The sequence below is a fragment of the Chlorocebus sabaeus genome, chromosome 2, assembly GCF_047675955.1.
Source record: "Chlorocebus sabaeus isolate Y175 chromosome 2, mChlSab1.0.hap1, whole genome shotgun sequence".
Taxonomy (NCBI): Eukaryota; Metazoa; Chordata; class Mammalia; order Primates; family Cercopithecidae; genus Chlorocebus; species Chlorocebus sabaeus.
This window is the reverse complement of record NC_132905.1, coordinates 88,888,465-88,905,323: the sequence shown is the minus strand read 5'-3', so window position 1 is coordinate 88,905,323 and position 16,859 is coordinate 88,888,465. Positions and strand designations below refer to the sequence as shown.

Here is a 16,859-nt window from a genome sequence, read left to right as displayed (position 1 = left end):
CGACCACCTCAAAACACAGAAAGCAAAAGGAATGGTAACCTCCATCCCTAATTTTGACTTTGGGTTATTTGTACATTTACAGCAACAGACACCAACTTTTATTTGAGATTTGGGATTGTTCTGGCATAGTTTCAGGCTGGAGAGAAGACGTAAATGAAGTTAGGACTTCCCAGTCCATCTGGCCAAGCTGAGGATCTCACAGAGCTAAGCAGGCAAAGGTGCTCCCCACCAGAACCATCTGGCCAATGTGCTTTCCAATGACTTCTATCTTTTTTTGAGGTTTAGCTAGGTCTTTCTGTTTTGTCAGTATATGGTAACTAGACTGATGGGAGGGTTATAGTTTCTAACTATCATGTAGTTAAAGCAGTCGTCTACAAAGAGCCAGAAGGTCTGTCCCTGCTCTGTTGCTGATCTGCTGTGGGGAATAGAGGGAGTCCCTTCACTATTCCGCGCTGCAGCTTTTTCTGAGATGGGGCTGGCATGGTTGTCTCTGCTGTCTCGGAGGTTGCTTTCTGCTCTATCATTCTATGAGACATTGGAATGAAACCTTAAGAAATGTTGACAGTGATTTGCATCATTATCTAGTTACATGTGACTCATGCCCAGGAAGCCCAGGAGAGGCAAGCGCTAGCCTGTCCCTTCCCAGATGGCAAAGCCGACGGTCAGCTCAGGAGCAATCTTGTTGGTAGTTCACACCTGCAGCTCACCCAGGGCTTGACGTGCCAGCTCCAAGTCTGGGTGCTAGGCCATGAGGCTGAGAGAGCAGCCTTAAACCTCAGCACAGGGATGGCGTTTCCCCCTCGGTGCATCATGACTGCAGCCACCCAGGATTCTCACAAGGGCTCCAGAAGGTGCTCACCGCACACCTCATCTCCTCATACCCCTCAGTTCATTTGTACTGTGCCCTGGGGATAATGCTGTCACATTCCACATCTGGAAGTCACATCTTCCATCTTGTCATCATGGTAGCTGAAACCATTGTGGCAGTGTGTGCTTTCCCTGAGCAGGGTTTTCGTTGACACTTTAGGGCACACTTGATCTTGTGGGCAGGGTCATTCTCTGTTGTAGGGACCATCCTGTGCATTGTAGGATATTGAGCAGCATTCCTGGCCTCCACGTACTAGATGACAATAGCACTCCCCCTTCCCCAGTCATGGCAACCAAAAATGTCTCCAGACATTGCCAAAAATCCCCTGGAGGAGAAATCACCCCTGTTTGATGATTGCTATTTAAGAGTAATTGGGGGCCGGGCGCGGTGGCTCAAGCCTGTAATCCCAGCACTTTGGGAGGCCGAGACGGGCAGATCATGAGGTCAGGAGATCGAGACCATCCTGGCTAACACGGTGAAACCCCGTCTCTACTAAAAAATACAAAAAACTAGCCGGGCGAGGTGGCGGGCGCCTGTAGTCCCAGCTACTCGGGAGGCTGAGGCAGGAGAATGGCGTGAACCCGGGAGGTGGAGCAGTGAGCCGAGATCCGGCCACTGCACTCCAGCATGGGCGGCAGAGCGAGACTCCGTCTCAAAAAAAAAAAAAAAAAAAAAAAAAAGAGTAATTGGGAAATTCACAAGGATCTTCTAGTCAATATACACAGGATCTCAATGCCTGAAAAAAATCTGAGTTACTTAGCTAGCTAACCTTGGTAGTAAGTCAGTTTTGACCCTTCAGTCCTGTAGGTCCTAGCATTCCTGTTTTCCATAGGTTATCCCTCTTGTTGAGCAAGAGTTTCATAGTTGTCTGCTATCTCAACCTCTACATTTAATTAAAAAAAAAAATTCTTCCATTTTAGACCAAGCATATAGCTTCTATGAGAAAGCCTTCCTTGGTCTTGTAAATCAAAGCAGTTCTCTGGAGGGAGGTTTCCCACTGCTGGGCTGAGTATCATCTTTCTCAGGGTGACCTCATCTATTAAAGTATGAAGGTTGTATTTGAAATGCCATTTACTTTCTCTAAGTCAATAAACGAAGCTGTGGATCTTTAGATCATCAGAGGTCTGCTTATTACCAGGTGGTTTTGTGTGTGTGTCACTTTTTTAAATTGAGATCTGTGTTGGAGTTTAAAAGAATTCTGGCGGATTTCCATTTGCCTTTCTGAATCAGAGTTTGGGGTGAGTGAGTGTAGATTGCCCCTAGATGAATCTGACTTTATTAGTTTGTGTCCTTTGTTCAGAGCACCAGAGATGAGCTTATGAAAGCACAAATGGCTCTTATCTTCAAATGTTTCCTTTATGCTGCAAATTCCACCTCACCGACCTATGTTATTAATCTATTGCAATCCCAATTAGTTCACATCAAGGTCAACTCTTTGGGGTGTGCAAAATGGCTGCAAACTGAAGTGAACAACTTCCCCTTGTGTAGATCTCACACGAAGGTGGAGGAGAAGACTGCAGCAGGGGAACTTAGAAGAGAGAGGGAGTTGTCTGATACCACAGAAGAAAGTGACAGTGATTCCCCTTGGCTCACAAGCCAAAGAAATCCAATTATTCCAAATAACTTAAAACTAGCACAGGAACTTGCCACCAAATAAGGGAAGATTTTAGCCTCTTATTCACTCTGTTGCTTGATGGCAAATATTTAAGAAACTTCAAAAAATAGAGAGGTGCAAGAGAGCTATTTCTCGGGGGCATGGAGGTTTCTTGGGGGCATTTCTCGGAGGTCTGGAGGGCTATTTCTTGGGGGCTATTCCTGTGCATGGAGAAGCCTTGAGTTTAAGAGGTATAATACACACTACTCCTCCAGAACTATGAAAAATAAGCCGGAGCGGGTGGGTCTGCAGGGCACTGTGTTTAGGAATGAAGGCTGCCTGTCCTGCCACCTCTCAGGAGCGCCCATCAGAACAGACAGTAAAGACACGAATGGCAGGTCTCCAGTTGTGAGGCAAGGTCCCTCCTAGTGTGAAGAGAATATACTTCCTGGATCTATCATTATCTCTAGCATATCAGAAGGGGGAGCAAAAACAACAACTAGGGTGGCAAGGCCCTACTGAAAGAGAGAAACTCATTGTTCTGCACATTCAGAGACTTCCTAGTTTTATAGCCGTTCAGAGCTCTTGGAGGTGAAGGGGCAGCCAGAGTGAAAGACCTGTGTGCAGTGGCCAGGTCAGAGGGCGTGTAGAAGATGACAGGAAGCATTCCCACAGGGCAGTTCCCTGAGGTTCTGTCCTCCAGCTCTTGCTGCAAGGAATTCTAGAAGCCTTGGCCTGATGTGTGGGAAAGGAAAACAAGGCGAAGAGGATGCAGGTAGGAAAAGAAGAGTTGTGACAAGGTAGTCAGATGGGAGGACTGCATGAGACAAATAGAGGAGAGCACAAGCAGACACTTGATTTCACTAGCATTTATTGAAGGGGATGAGGCACTTCCACTTGAGGAACTCTCCTTCCCTGTCAGGGTATCCTTCAAATTGGGAGCGTGCAATGGAAGCTCTTAAAGAAAGAACGGTTGTCATTCATTGCGGGTCACACCTCACAAGACAAAGAGCAATGAATCCTCGAGTTGTAAAATGCAGCTTTCAGATTCTGCACTCTGGCTGACCTGGTGCAACACTGCTGTGTGGCCCTGACGCAGCTGTGTCCTGCAGGGTGGCTGCGGTGCTCCTTGTGGAGGAGGCTGGTGCTCTGCGGGAGGAAGGGCTTACGTCGCATCCTAGCAGTGCGTGTGCTACTACCCTAAGGAAGGTCTCGTTTCTGGTGGCTTTGTGGGGCCAAGCCTCTCCCTCTTCTGTCACCTGGAGCACCAACCAGCCAAGACAACAGTGCTCTCCAGACACTGTTATCCTTTCCTGGAAGGGCAGGGGAGAGAAGACTGTTTCCTGCCTTCAAGGTGCCAGCTACTGCATTGACAATATAAGGCAGAGGGGCACATTTCACCCTTCCAGGAATCTAAGGGGCAGATGCAATAACGTCTCCTCCTGGGGGGAAACTGAGTCTCCAAGGCATTCAGTTACTTGCTTCAGCACACTGTGAGTGCGGGGCCAAGCCAGGGTCTCTGTCCTCATCTCTCAGACTGCAGAACTATGCCCTTATTGTATCCTTACTGAAGCACTTCTGGCTTTTAGAGACAGCTCTGGGATGAGATTCCCAAATCCTGAAGATGTTTGGGGCCAGAACAAACAAAAGCATCATGTTAAGCCATCTTCCATGTTTATTGTTTTTAATTCTCCTTTCCCCCCATTCATGAGTTTTTCTTCTGATTTTATTAGAATGCCGTCCTCAGTGTTGGCTGCTTAAAACCAGAATCCCTGGCGTAAAATCCAGTAAGCCTGCCTTAGGGCCCACGTCATATGGGAGCAGAAGACAACAGAGACTGCTCGCTGGGCTTCAAGCCACTCGAGAATTTTTCAAGCAGTTCTAACATTTTACAACATCAAAAAAGTGCCAAAGTAAAAACTGAGGCTGCAGCTAGGAGAGTGCCCACTGAGAAAGCCATGGTTGGGTTTGTGTAGAGGAGGGCTTCTGGGGTCACTCTGCTCCATGCCCCCTCAGCCTCTCCCACCACAGGTCTGGCTCAGGGACAGCACTCGGGTGCAGAGGGCTGGGGCGGTGGCAGAGATGGATGAGGTAGTCGCCAGAGGAAGCCCAGGCTGCAAACTGGCATGACACACACCTGTGTGGAACAGATCTCCCTCTGAGCTGGGCTCAAGAGCATTGTATTCTCCAATATTGACAACTCATAGGTTAGGGGGTTCATCATTTTGTAGCCTCTGCAGTACCAAACATAGTCACTTCTTTTTTTTTCTTGCCTGCTGACACCCTAAGGCATTACAAGGACTCTGGCAAAATCTCAGCCATGTTACTTAATATGATCTGCCCCAGGGACAGCTCTTACTGTATCTGTTTAGCCAGCGGTATCACAGGTGCCTCTCTGGGAAATCCCACCGGCCCCTCACCAGCACAGTGGAGACTGGCTGGAAAGCACGGCCTTCCATGCCCAGCCTGGACTGCAGGTTGGCGATGATGATCTCCCAACCTGGGCCTTCCAAGCATAGACCATCAAGCGTGCACAATCCTCTGGATATCAGGTGCCACCTCAATGGAGTGCTCTTCAGAAAATTGTTTCTTTAGCTTTGTACAGTCCTGGGGGATGCTGTGCCTCTTCTGCTTGAAGCTTCCCAGCTCCCACTTGAGGTGTCAGTGATTTGTTTTATGGGTGTGTGAGTATCCTCGTTCTCCACCAAGGATCCAGTCCCAGGATGGAGGCTGCTTGAGATATCCAAGCACTCAACACAGTATTTCTGGCTTATCTTTTTCAAGGAACTAAGAAGAAGGGCAAAGGTGCTAGAGGAGTAGAAGGGAGCAGAAAATCATTTTTACTCTCCTGGAGAAGGAGGAAATGGAGGAGTGGAAGGGAATAAATAGGGTGGCCGTGCAAGAATCTAATGTGCTGGTGTTGGAATTTATCCAACCTGTCTGTAGAGCTCCTTCAGGCCTAGAAAGTTGTTTATGGGGGGGCAGAGGTGCAGAAAGTGGGAAGTGCAGAACATCCTTATGGAAAAGATGTCTGCCACAAACGTTTATTTAACAAAGTACAGAGAAAGAATCTGTCTGCAAGGGAGGCAGCAGAAACCAGAAGGTGCCTTCTGTTCCCTCTGAACTGTGGTCCCTCCAGCTGTGTGCACTGAAGGCCACTCTCCCTCTGCCTCAGGGACACGATGCCAACTGAGAATGAGACATGTTCTAAAAACACCCATCTTTTCTGGAAGCTAGTGACCCATCCTTGAACCCTCCCTCCAAAAGAACTCTGCCTACATACGGAGCCTTTTTCCAGACGCGTCTCAGACTCATCTGGCTGAGGGGAGCAGCCTCGTGGTGCAGGGTGAACTGTTTCCCCTGGGAACCGTCTGACAGTGCTAATGAGGAATTGCACTTTGCATTTATAGAGCACCTTTCATCTGTGGATCTCAAAGCTGCCCCACAAACATTAATTAACTCTCACACCTGTGAGGCAAGTGAGCCTGGTTACCCCCATTTTTAGAAGTGAGGAAACAGGTTTGAAAAGAAAAGGACTCCAGGGAGAACCAGCAGGGTTGGGGGCGGCGTGATGTGAGGAACCAGCATTCTTGATTCACAGGGTCCTGACCACAAAGCCACAAAGCTTCCCCGGCGAGGTGATGAATACGGGTCCCGGAAGCAGGGAGTGGTGGAGAGGCAGCCACAGGGCTCCCTTCTTCCCTCCCACAGGCAGCCTGCCACCTTCCAGGCTGGCAGGTTGGCGGTGAGGACGGGATCCCTCAAAACCTGAGGCCTTTAAAACAGCCTACCCAGGCAGAGTTCTGTCCCGGCTTGGTCTGACTGCTTCCCTTCAAAGTAATTGCTGGAACAATGAATGTATCTGAGCTACACATGACTAACCAAGATGTCTGCAGCCAGCCAGAGACGAACGGTTGGCAAATCCTGGAGCTGTTTCACAACCTCCCTTTTTTCCAGGATCCAGAGCTGGTGGTGACTGACTCATGTTGTCATGGGATTTCAATGATATAGCAACAGTGTGCTGAGCCGGTGTCTGCTACCTGGGGGTACCTGTAGTAGGAATAGGTGACTAATCATCTTTACTTGTGCTGTGCCGGAGCTTTGCTCCCTGCTGCAGAGGCCAGAGGAAACACTGCTTCTCAAAGACAGTGGAACTTTCAGGGAAATGTCCCTTTCAGAGCAGAGTCACCCATCCCCAGGGACTCTGAAAGGCCCTGATATCACACACCTCTGAGAGGTGATGCTGGGAAGCATCTGGGGTCACCTCCTTTGCCTGCAGGGGAGCCTAGCCCTTTCTTCCCAGGGGTCGCAGACAGTGAGATGCAAACCACCACTGGGGCTCGCCCTAACACATCACCCTGGAAACTGACTCACATCTCTGAGTCCTGAGTCACATCCTGTTGTGTGTTCTGAGGTCTCCAAGAGGGCATTACACCAGCTCCCCATGACTGAGGTGAACTTGGAGGGAACCCTGGGAACGTCCCTACCTTCCTCCAGGCTGCAGGAGGGAAAAAATTCCTCCAGGGAAATAACCAGGGCTGCCCCTTGGGTTTATATGTTCACCAAGCAGATTTGGGTTTTTCAAAAATAGATGGTAGAAGAACCCTGTGGCCTATGTGACTTTTATTTGTAAATAGCTCTGAGAAATGACTGAAAGACCTGGCATTTTAAAGATGTCAGCCATATAACCAAGAAGGGGCTTTCTAACTATAACCTTCTCCAGGCCTAGGATGAAGGAGGGTGCTCAAGGGGTGCTTCTGAGGGTGGGTGTTTAAAAGACCCTAGAGTGGACAGTCAGAGGAGGGTCAGGAGGGGTCTCTATCCATCTTCTCCCAGCGCCTGTGGGGAGCACGAGGACAGAGGGATGTTTTGAACTTTTCAAAGAACAAGATTTTTTGTTTCATTGATTTTCTCTAATACTTTCCTGTATTTAATTTCATTGGTTCCTAGTCTAATTTTTATTACTTCTTCTCTTCTGCTTGCTTGAGGTCCGTATTGCTTTTTTCCTCCAGTCTCCTGAAGCAGAAGCTTCAGTGACTAATTCTGGATCTTTCTTTTCTAATATATGTATTCAATGCTATAAATTTCCCTCTAAGCACTGCTCTGTCTGCATCCAAAAATGAAATAAGTTGTATTTTCATTTAGTTCAAAACACTTTTTAATTTCTCTTGAGACTTTTTATTTGACCCATGGCTAATGTAGAAGTATGTTGTTTAATCTCCAAATATTTGGAGATTTTCCAGTTATCTATTATTGGCTTTTTAGTTTAAATCCATGTGGTCTGAGAAAATACTTTGTATGCTTTCTACACTTTTAAGGATCTTAAAGTGTGTTTTGTAGCCCAGAATATGGCTTATCTTGGTGAATGTACCATGTGAGCTGAAGAATATGTATTCTGCTGTTAGACAGTATATTCCATAAATGTTAATTAGATCAAGTTGACTGGTAGTACCGTTTAGGTCAACTGTGCCTTAATTTTCTGCCTGCTTGATGTATCAATTACTGAAAGACGGTTGTTGAAGTCTCCAATTGTTATAGCATATTTACCTATTTCTCCTTGTAGTTCTGTCAGTTTTTGCCTCATGTTTTTTGACACTCAGTTTTTAGATGGACATATATTAAAGATGATGTCTTCTTAGAGAATTCACCCACATTATCATCATGTAATTCCCTTCTTTATCCCTGAAAATTGTCCTTCCTCTGAAGTCAGCTTTGTATAAAATTAATATAGCTGCTCTAGCTTTCTTTCAATCAGTGTTAGCATGGTGTATCTTTTTCCGTCCCTTTACTTGTAATCTGTATGAATATTTTTATTTAAAATAGGTCCCTTGTGGACAATATGTAGTTGGGTCTTATTTTTAATCCACACTGACAATCTCTGTCTTTAAATTGGTGCATTTAGGGTATTCATATTTAACCTAATTATTAATATAATTGGAGTAGTATCAATCATATTTATAACTTTTATATTTGTTGCACCTGATTCTTCCCCCCACCTTTTTCTACCTTTTATAGGTTTAAACATCTTATACGATTCTGTTTTATCTCCTGTTAGCATATCAATTATTCTTTAAAATGTTTTTAGTTATTGCCCTAGAGTTTGAAAAGTACATGTATAACTAATCTACATCTAGCATCAAATAACACTGTACCACTTCTTCCTTCCTATCATTACTGCTTTTTATTTCATTTGTCCACATGCTACAATCACCCAATACCTTACTATTATTGTAAAGTTATCTTTCAGATCAGTTAAGAAAAATAAAACTTAATTTTACTTTTAAGGATCTTAAAGTGTGTTTTGTAGCCCAGAATATGGCTTATCTTGGTTCACTGTACCTTAATATAGTACTTCTCTAATGCTCTTCCTTTTTTATGCACTTCTTTTTAACGTTTCTCATAGGGCAGGTCAGCTGGCAATGAATTATTCCAGTTTTGTCAGAAAATATCCTTATTTCTTTGAATTTGAAGGATAATGTTGCTGGATGCAGAATTATAGTTTGGTAGCTTTTTGGTTGCAACACTTTATATATTCTGCTTTCTGTTTGCATGGTTTCTGAAGAGAAAGATGATGTAATTCTTATCCTTGTTTCTCTAAGGGTTAAGGTGTTGGCTTTTTCCTCTCTCTGGCTTCTTTCAAGATTTTCTCTTCTCTTTGGTTTTCTGCAGTTTAAATATGATATGCCTGGGTGTAGATTTGGTATTTATTATGCTTGGTGTTCTCTGAGCTTTCTGGATCTGTGGTTTGGTATCTGTCATTAATTTTGGAAAACTTGTAGCCATTAATACTTCAAGTATTTCTTCCAGTGTTTTCTTTTTCTTCTCCATCTGGTATTCCAATTACACGTTACACCTTTTGAAACTTTCTCACAGTTCTTGGACGTTCTTTTTCCTCTTTATCTTTTTGTTTGGTAAGTTTCTATATCTTCAAGTTCATTGGTTCTTTCCTTTGTCATGTCCTGTCTACTAAGTAAGCCATTCCTCATTTCTGTTAGGGTGCTTTTAGTTTTTAGAATTTCCTTTTGAGTGTTAAGAGTTTCAGGCCGGGCACGGTGGCTCACGCCTGTAATCCCAGCACTTTGGAAGGCCGAGGTGGGTGGATCACCTGAGGTCAGGAGTTCAAACCAACCTGGCCAACATGGTGAAACCCTGTCTCTACTAAAAATACAAAAAAAAAAAAAAAAAAAAAAAGCCAGGCGTGGAGGCGGGCACCTATAATCCCAGCTACTCAGGAGGCTGAGGAGGAGAATCTCTTGAACCTAGGAGGTGGAGGTTGCAGTAAGCCGAGATTGCGTCACTGCACTCCAGCGTGGGCTACAGAGTGAGACTCTGTCTCAAAAAAAAATAAAAAAAAGGTTTCCATCTCCCGGCCTACATTATCCATCTCTTCTTGCACATTGTCTTCTTTTTCCATTACACCCATTAACATGTTAATCATTGTTAAATTCCCTGTCTGGTAATTCCAAACTCTGTGTCACATCTGGGTCTGGTTCTGATGCTTGCTTTGTCTCTTCAGACTGTGTTTTTTCTTGCCTTTCTTGTAATTTTTAATTGAAAGTTTAATATGATTTATCAGGCAACAGGAACTTAGGCCTTTAGTGTGAGTTATTATTTTCATGTACCTAAAAGTTGGGCTGTATTTAATGTTTGCAGAAGGTACCAGAGACTTCAAATTCCTCTAGTGTCCTTGTTTTTGTCTCCCATGTTATCTGTGAGCTTCTCTATGAACTCCTCCTTAAATAGTCAATCTACTGAAGCTCTTTCCGCCATAACCCACTGTTACTATAATATATTGGATCATGGGAGAATCTGGTGGAGTTCCTGAATGAAAAACCCACAACAGTGCACTTCCTCCTGAAACTGTAGCCTCCAGGAGTGTCTTACTCTCACACCAGTCTGTACTCAGCCTCTAGCAATCTGTCAAAATCACCATTAAGTGTTCCCATCAGTTTATGAATTCAGAAATTCTGCTCCCAGCAAGCAGACCTCACTGTGATTCTCTATGTTTGCCTGCTTCTCAAAATTTGGGGTGGCAGTTTGCCCTGCAACTTCAGCTTTCCCTTGGACTTAAGAAAAGTCATGGATTTTCAGTTTGTTCAGCATTTTTTCTTATAAAAACAAGAGTGATGACTCTCAAGCTCTTTACATTTTGGAACTGAAACTAGAAGCAGCAGGACATTCTGATATGAATTATTTAAAAGGGTCACTGTTGACTCTAGAGACATTTTAATATTGCTGCATCAAAAGATAAAAGCACTCTCCTTTCTTCTAGTGTGATATATGCCATGTACACCTCTGAGCTCACCACTAACTTCAACTCTACCTTATCCCTAACTTCAAATGGAAGTTTGGAATGGAACTTTCAAATGGAAGGGAATGGGGTTCGAGGATGTGAAAAGGGGTCCCTGTTTTACCCATTATTTGATGATTAAAAAGCTGAAAATAACCTATCACAAAATGGCCTCAGTAAAGTGGCTGCATCAGACATCATTTAGCCTGGAAAACCAGTATGCAGAAAGGCTTAAATTTAACTTTTTGAATCCAGTATTTTTTATTTATTTATTTATTTATTTGAGACGGAGTCTAGCTCAGTCACCCAGGCTGGAGTGCAGTGGTGCAATCTCGGCTCACTGCAAGTTCCGCCTCCCAGGTTCACGCCATTCTCCTGCCTCAGCCTCCCGAGTAGCTAGGACTACAGGCGCCCGCCACCATGCCCGGCTAATTTTTTGTATTTTTAGTAGAGACGGGGTTTCACTGTGTTAGCCAGGATGGTCTCGATCTCCTGACCTCATGATCCACCCACCTCAGCCTCCCAAAGTGCTGGGATTACAGGCAGGAGCCACCACGCCTGGCCCTGAATTTTTTAATGGAAACATGAGTTGGTTGAGATACTGAGTTCCTGCCTTCTCCATCCTAATCCCAAATTTCCAATCTCCTTCCCCCTTTACCATTTAATCTCCTGAGCCCAGCTCCTCTCCAGCCTGAAGAGTGTGTCTGTCAAGACTTTAGCTGTGAACAAAACACTATTACTTGAGCCTTATCCTGGAGCAAATGTGGTCTCACCAATGAACATCAGATAAGTCCCTTGGCATGGATTTTTCTTTTTAGAAATATCATCATAAAGGTTACTCAGACTTATTGAGCATTTACTATGGCCAGAAATTGTAATACTTGCTTTCCATATAGTTTATCTCACTTATTCCTATGACTCTTTGAAGTCAGAATTCTAACTATGAACCAGAGAAAATAAGTGACCTGCCTAAGGTCATCCAGTTGGTTTATGGTGAAGACAGGATGCAAACTGAAATTTGTCTGTGATTTAAGTTCGGGGCTTTCCCTAGTCTCCTCCTCTCAGAGGCAGAACATAAGCATGTAATAGATACCACTAGGGTTCTTGTTTCTACCTTGGGAACAGCTGTTTGCAAGTCCAAATTAGGCAGCTAATCTAGCAGTTAGCCCAGATACAGCCCTGAGGCACCCCAGTAGCTGTAACTCCCAGAAGGCAGGAACCTTCCATTCACTAGTGAGTCCCCAAGACAGTGGCCCAAGTGAAGCCAAAATGTTTGCTGGAAATATGAGTGAATAAAAATGTAATTTCATGAACATATGAATGAATACATGAATGAATGAAGCAACACCCAGTATCATGATTAATGCAACAGGAAGATGCCTTTCCAAGCATCACAAGGTCCTGGGATCTTCACTGACTGTAAGTGCCAGTGGGGCAGGGACCATATTGGTCTTATTCATCACTCTCCTACCAGGTAAATTAGCACATTCCTGGCACACTGTAAATGTTCAATACGCTTTTGTTCCTTTTGATGGACTGACTTATCAGAGGCAGCTCTTTCAAGAACAAGTAGCCCTGTGCTCTGGAGAATGATTTACAGTGGTTCTCTTCCTCAGCCTGTGGCCTTTTCTGGATAACTCCCATCTTACTCCCCTCTACTTCCTCTTCCCAGAATACACAAATTTATTATTACAGGCACCACTCTTCACCCCACGTCTGATTCTTCCCTCACTCTGCTTAATGTACAAATAAAACAAAGAAATACTGTGTAGGACCTATTGGTATTAGAATCCTGCTCTGTCACCATTGGAAAGGATTTAGGGATCATCTCCCTTCAGAGGTGAGAGTAAGAAAGTGTAAGTGAGTAATCCAAGGTCACCCAGTTGCTCACCAGACAGAAAGACCCAGAGCCCACCTCTCCTGCCTGTTAGTCCAGTGCTCGGGTGGCCCGTGAGTTCGTGTTGGCCCTGTCAGACCAAAGACAGTAATGAATATTAAACCCACAATGCACCATAGTATCAGGCCTTTTTTGTTTTTGTTTTCTATTAGTAACACACACAGAAGAGGCAACAACTACAACCCCAACATCAGAGGCTCACCATCCCCACCTTCTGGCCCACCACTGGCAATGAATCCAAGCCCAGGTCACTGTGGTCTCATGAAAGAAAACCGATGTGGGGGGTTGGGTGGGCTTCAAGGTGTTTATTGCCATCTCCCCCTCCAACACCTGAAAAGCTAAGTTATGGTGTGAAGTCAGAAAATGTGGAATCTGCAACCCTGTCTTTAAAAAAAAAAAAAAACAAAAAAAAAACTCACAGAACTTGGACTTTAATCATAAAGATTTTACCAAAGCATATTTTTTAAAGGCTGTGAAATATTATGCAACGTTTGCATGGTTTAATTATGAGTTTAGAAAAGCCTAGCACAACTTTTTCACTACAGTAAAACATGACAGAGCATGAATCATGGCATAATACTTTATGCTTAGTGTGGCTTTAGACCCGGGGTTAGAGGTGTGAGGCTGTCTACACAACAAGGCATGAATTACTCTACCGCAATTCACACCCTGGGGGGCTTTATGACGGTTCTGAAACCTCTTTTGTTTGCTTTTAAAATGATTAAAATATTGGAGTATTCTATATTCACTTAGTAAACGTGTGTATCTAGTATATACGCATGACTTATACAAAATATCTAAGTATATGGTTTTTTTTTCCATTTGGAGTAAAATACCTGCAGGAGCATGGGAATATTGAACAGTCTGCTATTTCTGTTTGCCTTTAGTTATTGGAAACACTGTTAGCTGTAAGATTACACAGGAGCTTCAGCCAAGGTTGAACATTTATTTTCTGCTGAGTTGAAAATGGACCAGCTCTTTTGTTTCTTGCCACCTCTTTAAATCCTCTACAATTTGGAATAAAATGAAGACTTTCTTTAATATTAGATTTCAAAGATTCCAAGCTAAACTATTTGCTCAGGAACTATCAGGTTTTTTAAACTTAAAAAATCAGTTATTTTCATGCACACACAAAAAAGAAAGAAATGAATCAGTATGAGGGAGGGAGGGAGGCTGTCAGGAGAATACTGGGGAGGAAGATTTGGGTCTCCAAATGTCTGATTCTGTTATCCACTGTGGCAGCTTCAAAGAGATAAACAGAAAAGCAAATGTGAACTGCTGGAAATGAAAAGCCCCTGTAGGAAGCAGAGCTGAATATTTTATAATGAGTAGAAACAGCTCATTTCTTTATGTCCTGACCTATCCAGAACTTATACCCAGTATTGGAAAGAAGTCTCCTCTTCCTACCTTGCTACTTGCAGGATCATGAAGTTCTGGCTGTGAAGACCCTTGGGAGTTATGGTAGTTCACTGTTATCTCTGTCCACAAAAGTGGGACATAAAGAGAAAATTAGTGTTTAACTCCAAAGAAATTAAAACTCTTCTAGTGGGACAGTGTCCAATTTAAATTTCCTTGCACATTTGCCTAAGAACAGAGCTGGCTTTCCTCCTCCTCTTCATCTGCAAACAGTATGCTGCTTTTGAAAATTAAGACTCCTTTGAACACTGGAGTCAAATTGACAAAATCCATTCTGTCTAAATCTTTTGAAGTCAGACTTTCGTCTCTTTCCTATCCCAGGCCTCTTATAATGGCAACCTATAAAATACCTGCTAAAAACTCTTGACTTTTAAAAGTTGCAAACTTGAAGTCCTGAAAAGGAACAGAAGGCCTGGGTTGATAGGGCCAGTTGTACTGCTGGGTTTGTGAACTAGTCATTAGACCTCATTGCCAGCTTCCCAGCCAGATCTTCTTTCCTGTCATCCTTGGGAGAGAATTCGCCTTAATATAAAACATTTACCAGCCCATGGAATACTTTTTGCCAAAGGTAAAGGTATTAAATAAAAAAAAAAAAAGCCCCGAACTCCACATTCTTACCGAACACAGATAGGTGATCCCCTGAGTTTATAAAATGTTTCTGATGATGATAATTCTAATTATTGGCAAAGCTGAAATCATCTCAGCAGTCATGAGATACTTGAAGTTCTCAAGTGCTGCAGTTCAACAGTCTGGACATTAACACTCCTACCTTGAAAGTGTAATCCATTTCTCTCATCATTGTTAGCATGATTAAATAAAACCTTTGGAAGGAATACATATCAGGTGAAAATCTCCAAGAATCCAGTGTCTTTTGGAGGGAAATAATTCAACAGAGGCAGATACTTGGACTTGAGCAGGCTTATTAAACTCTGGTACATAGGCCACATACATGTATGTGACATATTTGAACAAAGGCCACTCGTTTCTTATTAAAAGACATTTTTTAAATCCCACCCCACTTTACACATAATTGACCTTTCTGATTCTCTTCAGACACAAGGCAGATCCAGCCATCCCCACCGTGGTCCTATGATCAGTCCTACCAATACCTGGGATCCATTGCCTCTCCTTCTGTGCACCCAGCAACGCCCATTTCACCTGGACGTGCCAGCGGCATGACAACCCTCTCTGCAGAACTTTCCAGTCGACTCTCAAGTAAGCCACTTGAAAACACATTCTTTGCAGCTGAGCTGAGGTGGAAGGTCCGGGAGACTAGAGGTGCATGAAGGAGTTGGCAGAACATTATCAAAAATTGAGTAAAACATGGTTTAAAGACAAGGTGACCTCTCTCTACTCTGAGTCCCATGCCCATGCACTGATTTTCTTGGATACTTAGGAGGCAGAGATTGTGGATGTGAAGGCAGAAGTGGCTTGGAGAAGTAGGTTCCTTAGACATTCTAAAGTTGTTCACGTTTGGCAAGAAAGGATGGTGACTGAAGGGTTAAGAACAATATAAAAAGCCAAAGTAGTCAACTTTTAGGACGCATTATTCCAAATGAATTCTGGACTGATGGGACTGGCCCATGTGGTGGTGGTAAATTTTCACAGATCACATGGACAGCACACGGGGTACATGTGGAATGGGAAGTAAATACAGCCACCCCTCGGTATCCATGGAGGACTGGTTCCAGGACCCCCCATGGATACCAAAATCCATGGATGCTCAAGTCCCTCATATAAAATGGTATAATATTTATATATAACTTATATATATCCTGCCATATATTTAAATCATTCCTAGATTACTCATAATACCTAATAAAATGTAAATGCTACGTAAATACTTTTTTTAGTATACTGTTTAGGGAATGACAAGGAGAAAAGTCTGTATATGTCTAATAGGGACACAACTATCCTTTTTTAAAATAATATTTTTTGATCTATGGTTGGTTAAACAGATGCAGAACTCACGGATATAGAGAACCAACTGTATACCCCAAATTAGACATTTCCAACTAAGCGCTGTTCCTATAGAGGCTAGAGGAACAGAGTGAAAAACTCAGGTGTCATGGTTAGCATAATTGTTGTTAATATGAGCTCATTAAGTATTAGTCATTTAACCTATGAGCCCTTTGGGCTTGGCACTCACCTTTGCTTGTGGGCAGGGAAATCAGAGTTACAGAGAAAAATTCCTTTGTTGAAGGCAAAAGAAGAAACTTAGTGTTTGGGGCTTTGAAATTGGAGCTGCACCAAACTGTGAAAATGCTTCAGAGAACTTCAGTGTTTTGATGCCTGCAAACACCCTTGCATGTGTGTTTGGGGGAGGGAGTGGGTCTTGCTTTTCAGCTCTTGGGATCAGATTATAGCAGATTAGGGGACAGGCACAGGGGCAGTGGAGTCATGTCTGCCATTTTAAATGTTGTGTAATGTTGTGTCTTCCAGACAGTTGTGATTACTTCAGGTTTCATCAGATGCCTTAGCTGCTTCTTAGAGCTTCACAGAATGCCTTCTTCAGAGCTTCACAACAGCAGTACTATTGACATTTGGGGCCAAATAATCCTTTGTTGGGGGAGTCTGTCCTGAGCATCAGAGAATATTTAGCAGCATCCTTGGCCTCTAGATGCCAATAGTGTCCCGCTCACCCCAGTTAGGACAATAAAAAATGTTTCCAGACATTGCCAAATGTCCCAAGGGGCAAAACTGCCCCAGGTGAGAACCACTGCCTTCCAGTATTCTTGGGTGCTACAGTGAAACAGGAAAGCCAACTTCAGTGCTCGGTTTCACATTACTTTTG

The 16,859-nt window shown here is 43.6% G+C and overlaps 1 protein-coding gene across 4 annotated transcripts in view; it reads left to right on the top strand.

Moving 5' to 3' along the window:
* Positions 1–16,859, top strand: part of RUNX1 (RUNX family transcription factor 1) — a 263,884-nt gene that overhangs the window by 237,518 nt on the left and 9,507 nt on the right. For 3 of the 4 annotated variants that reach the window (XM_007967468.3, XM_007967436.3, XM_073010399.1), the window contains one exon: positions 15,119–15,280. The exons of the other annotated variant lie outside the window; for it this stretch is intronic. In XM_007967468.3, the coding sequence (XP_007965659.1) occupies positions 15,119–15,280 (162 nt within the window). The remainder of the gene's footprint in view (positions 1–15,118; positions 15,281–16,859) is intronic. 4 annotated transcript variants of the gene reach the window in all.